The sequence below is a fragment of the Octodon degus genome, unplaced genomic scaffold (genome assembly GCF_000260255.1).
Source record: "Octodon degus isolate 3935 unplaced genomic scaffold, OctDeg1.0 scaffold00027, whole genome shotgun sequence".
NCBI lineage: Eukaryota > Metazoa > Chordata > Mammalia > Rodentia > Octodontidae > Octodon > Octodon degus.
In genome coordinates, this window is record NW_004524603.1 from 6,953,300 (window position 1) to 6,958,384 (window position 5,085).

Consider the following 5,085-nt stretch of genomic DNA (forward strand, 5'->3'; position numbering starts at 1 on the left):
GGATTGAACTCAGGCCCTTGTGCTTGCCAGGGAAGCACTTATTTCACTGAGCCATCTCCCTGTCCGCTAGAATATGATTTTTAAAGTTAAAGTGAATAATGCTTATGACTTGGTCCCAGGTTTTTCTGGTTTCTGCTCACAGCGAATGAGGAGGGCTATTGTTTGCTGATACTTCGGGGAGTGAGGGTTAGGCTGGGAACAGTGGGGAGACAGAAGAGCCAAGTGCCATTGGTAAGGAGGCCTCCCGTTTCCTCAGAAGGGCCTGTGCAAGTGAGATGCGAGGAGAGCTCTAGTGTGCACACATGCTGGGCCTGCTAGAGGATTGCAGTAAGACCACACCGTGCCCTTACTGGTTTTTTGTTGTAGTTGTTGTTTTTTGTTTTTTGTTTTTGGCAGAACCAGGGATTGAACTCAGGCCCTTGCGCTTGCCAGGGAAGTGCTTATTCCACCGAGCCATCTCCCCAGCTCCTATTGTTTGTTTTGGAGACAGGATCTCTGCAGTTCAGGTTGTCCTTGGCTCACTGTATAGCCCAAGCTGGCTTCTAATTCATGGCGATCCTCCTGCCCCAGCCTCCCGAGTGCTGGGGTTACAGATGTGCTCCACCACCCCTGGCTCAGCTTGTATTCTGTTCTCTTCTCTCTCCCTCGGTCCAAGTTTTCTTATTCCTTGTTTGTACATCCTGTTATTTTTATGAATGTTCCAGGTGTCCAGACCATGTTATCTGGGATTTCCTGTCTCCTCTATTCTTTGCTAGTGTGTGTCATGGTCTTGGCCAGTGTGCTCTTCCTTGTTGGCTGTGGTCACAGCCTGTGCCATCCCCTGCTTGAAATGGCCAGTGCCTTCTAGTCCGTCTCAGCCAGCTTGTTCTATCATCCCACAACCACTGTAACCAGTACCTCACTGCTCGTGGGGCTCTTACTCTGAGAGCGGTCCCTGCTTTCAGTGACATCTCTGTACACACAGCCTCCAGAACTGTTCATTCTGTGTCCACAACTATGGCCCCTTTTATTTATTCTTTATTGAAAACTCTCCTCTTGTGAATGTCAGCTTGTGTGTGTGCTCCTCAGCTCTCCACTCTCTCTAACCCCTACTTCTCTTGGCTCTTCCTGTAGATCAGCACCCTTTCTTTCGTCTTCTAATCCTCACTGTAGGCTCTTCAGTCAACTCTCTTAGCACACAGTAGCTTTGGGATTTGTCTCATCCATCGCAGCAGTAAGGTGTTTTCTGTTTTGTAGGATGTCTTTTATAGTTGTGGAAGCCCTTTTGGGATAAATGTCACTGGAACATTGATTTCTTTTTTATTTATATCCTTAAAATCGTATTACACTCAACTAGACTTTAAGTGAAGTTTAGAAATGGATACTTGTGGTTCTGGGTGTCTCAGCACTGGAGATTAAACCCAAGAGTCTACACACTGAGTTACACCCTCATTCTTTTATTATAAGACAGCATCTTGCTGAGGTTGTCTAGGCTGCACTTGGGCTTGTGATCTTCCTGCTTCAGCCTCCTGGGGTGCTGGGCTGCCAGGGGGATGTGCCCTAAAGTGGTGCCTGTTGGGAGCAGCACACTGTAGTTGTACATTTTTCCTTCCTTGCAGGTAGAATTGGCAATGTGTTAAACATTCTTACTTTTGCCAGTGGAAATAATTTGCTGTCTGAGTAGAATTTTAAGTCCGGTGCACTGCGCAAAGGCCCTCTACTCAATGAGAAAAAAACATCAATTTTAGTTATGTCACATTCAACTATTAAGAATATTTTAATTCTTAGGAAAAATGGGCTTAAAATCTGTATGTACATGTGTGTATGTTTTGACTTTTAGGTAGAAGATGAAACTGTTTTGCATAACATTCCTTACATGGGGGATGAAGTTCTAGACCAGGACGGCACTTTCATTGAGGAGCTAATAAAAAACTACGATGGCAAAGTCCATGGAGATCGAGGTGAGCAGTGTTTATTCTCTTAAGGAAAAGTCTAAAGAACTGACACACTGTGCTTTATTAGCGCAGGCTATCAGAACCTGTTTATGAGAATAAACTATTTTATGAAGACAATAGAGCACCAGTCTGGGTTCATAAGGCTAAAGTTTGCAGCGTTTGCCCTGTTTAAGTAGGAGGCTCTTGTTTATCGCTTGGTCATTGTGCATAGTTGGCTATGTGATAAGTTCCATAGAAGCTGAGGGTGTAGGTGTTAAGATTCACTAGTAGTGAAATGAATTAGGATTAGGGCCCTGAAGGCGGCAGTTTGGCAGAGGCGCCTTTGCTGATTGGCTGCCGAAGTCCCTGACGCTCCGTCCTTGGCTGCTCCCCTAGGGAGGCTGTTTTTGGGGTCCTGGTCCTCCAGGTCCATGTTCACTCTGGAAGCCAGATCTCAAGAGAGTGGCCCCAGAGATGTGGCTGTTTCTGAGGAGGCCAGAGCTATAGTTAGTTCCTGAAGGACTGGCTGGTTCCTGGCACTCTGGGCGGTAAGGCGCCTGCTTCCTGACCTCGCTGAGGACCAGCCCTGAGAGCGAGCCCAGTTCTAGTGCTGTCCAGTGCCATGCAGTGCCCTGCAGTTCTAGCTGCTAGGCTGGGCTCTTTCTTCTGAAGTCAAAGAGACACTAGTAACCTTCGGTCATTGCCACCTTCCTCTGCGTGGCTGTAACACTGGCTTGCTGACTTTTTCTTCAGAGTGTGGGTTTATAAACGATGAAATTTTTGTGGAGTTGGTGAATGCTCTGGGTCAGTACAATGATGATGGTGATGAGGATGATGGGGATGACCCCGAGGACGGAGAAGAAAAGCAGAAGGAGCTGGAGCATCGCCGGGACGGTAGGTCTGGGGGCCAGGTCTCTATGTGGCCATTGCAGCATTCTTTCAAAAAGATGGTGGAAATAGTTCCTCTTTGTACCACCACATTGAATGGCAGCATGATCAAAATCAGGATATTATTTGTAGTCTTCCATCCTCCACTGGAGCATCTTGGTTTCTTTTTTTCTTTTTTCGGGAAGGGTCTACAGGGTGTTCAAGGTCTCACTACTAGTTCAGACTCGTAGTAATCCGCTTGTTTACAGCTTCCCAAGAGCTGGGATTACAGGCATGCGCCACCACGCCCAGTCTCACTTGCTGTCTCAACGTGCCCCCAGGGGTGGGGCTGGCCCAGCAGGCCTGGGGATCGAACCCCTGGCCTCTTCACCTGCTTGCAGGTGCTTTCATCTGCTGAGCTATTTGGCTGGCCCTTTGGTTTCTTTTTCTAGCGAAAGAGTGTAGTGTTGGGACTTAACTGGGCCATCGTCATAATCATTGTTTTAATAATGTATGCAGCAGTTAACTTAATCTTCGTCATGGCACCGCACACGCACATCACCAGGCCAGTGTATGTTTAGGACTGGGTTTGCAGAGGCCAAGCCGCCGATCTGTGACTCCCCTGTGGGAAAGCAGCCAACCTGGGACCCTGAGCCTGTGGGTCAGCGCAGGCCTGGCTCCGTGGCACGCCGTTACCCTGCTCTAGTTGTGGCTCCCCAGAAAACAGCGCAGCACTGGGGTCTCCAGTGGCCAAGAGTCGTGTTGAGGCAGCACGGAATTGTTTGGGGGCCACCTGCGGCCTCAAAGAAGCCTGACATTTTTATGACAGGCTACTAGGTTAGGAAGTAGAACCCAGTGGCTCAGGGACTAGGCGGCACATGGCCAGCTAGCAAGGGCCCGGGCTAGCGTAGGTCCCAAGGCCTGCTTCCCGTGCCCTGATAGCGCTGCGTGCCTGAGTGTGTGTCTGACCCACGGATGCGCTGTGCACTAGTGTAAAATGCCTTAGAAGCACATGGGCCATCAAGTTAGGGGTTCCTTTTCTTTGTAGTGAGGCACTATTGTGGGGAGACAAAGGCTGAAAACTTTTTTCCATGCTTCCCCCCCCTTTCATATTTACCTTTTTAGATAAAGAAAGCTGCCCACCTCGGAAATTTCCTTCTGATAAAATTTTTGAAGCCATTTCCTCAATGTTTCCAGATAAGGGCACAGCAGAAGAGCTAAAGGAAAAGTAAGATTTGTTCTTGTGAGATGTCTTGTCTTGTGTGGTCTGTAAGTCATTGTTCTGGCTCATTCCAAGTGGACCCGTTATGTCCGATGAGCCACTCTCCCTTGTTTATGGCACACACAGGGTACTTCAGGCAGTACCCATTCCTGCGCAACACTCTGCACTGCGAAGCATTTACTGGAGAGAAGTACGTGTATACATTACACACACGTGCGCGCGCACCCCCCCCCACACACACACACGCACATACACACAGATTTGTAGTTGTGCATTATGGGAAAATTACTCTGAGTCCTGGTTGCCGTTTCAGTGCAGTTGGTGTTGAGTCAAAACCAATGTAGTCATGTCTTTTCATATCAGTGAATTTGATTTTAATACACCACACATAATGTTAAAGATTGTTGTAGGTTAGATACTTTTGTGTTATAAGCAAGGTAAATAAAACATTAACATGGAATCTTTTCAGATACTTCATTTCTTTTAAAAAGCAAACCTTTGGTTTCAGGCTTACTTACACTTTTCTTGGTTGATGTCAGATACAAAGAACTCACCGAGCAGCAGCTCCCAGGTGCACTTCCTCCTGAATGTACCCCCAACATAGACGGACCAAACGCTAAGTCTGTGCAGAGGGAGCAGAGCTTACATTCATTTCATACACTTTTCTGTCGGCGATGTTTTAAGTATGACTGCTTCCTACATCGTAAGTGCAATTATTGTACGTTTTCGTTTTCTGTCTTTGTTGTGGAATTACGGCTTATGCCTCTGAGAAAGTGCTGTCATTTGTTGCAACTAGAACTTACCATTTAATCTTGTGGTTAGGAATGGGGAAAGCCTAGAATCCTAGTAGGGTTATTTGTACTTTGTTGCTTGGGGATTGCTGTGAAGCCTGGAGCACCTTCACCTTCGGCCACACCCTGAGCAGCTGTTCCCTGTGCATCTGTCCCTGTGAACTGACTCGTAGCTCAGAGCAGGGCTGCCGCTACTGATACATTGGTGTTTGAATTAGAAATTGGCTTAAAGGATGTTTGTCTGAACAAATTCTTCTGTTTCTTTTTTTTTTTTTTTTTTTTGCGGAACCGG

General features: G+C 47.2%; 1 protein-coding gene across 9 annotated transcripts in view; it reads left to right on the top strand.

The window, feature by feature from the left end:
• Nucleotides 1–5,085, top strand: part of Ezh2 (enhancer of zeste 2 polycomb repressive complex 2 subunit) — a 67,458-nt gene that overhangs the window by 45,997 nt on the left and 16,376 nt on the right. For 6 of the 9 annotated variants that reach the window (XM_012514228.2, XM_012514225.2, XM_023712893.1 and 3 more), the window contains 4 exons: nucleotides 1,820–1,940; nucleotides 2,667–2,807; nucleotides 3,906–4,008; nucleotides 4,542–4,720. In XM_012514228.2, coding sequence (XP_012369682.1) covers nucleotides 1,820–1,940; nucleotides 2,667–2,807; nucleotides 3,906–4,008; nucleotides 4,542–4,720 — 544 coding nt within the window. The remainder of the gene's footprint in view (nucleotides 1–1,819; nucleotides 1,941–2,666; nucleotides 2,808–3,905; nucleotides 4,009–4,541; nucleotides 4,721–5,085) is intronic. The other 3 variants (XM_012514226.2, XM_012514229.2, XM_004649036.3) reach the window with 1 other exon arrangement.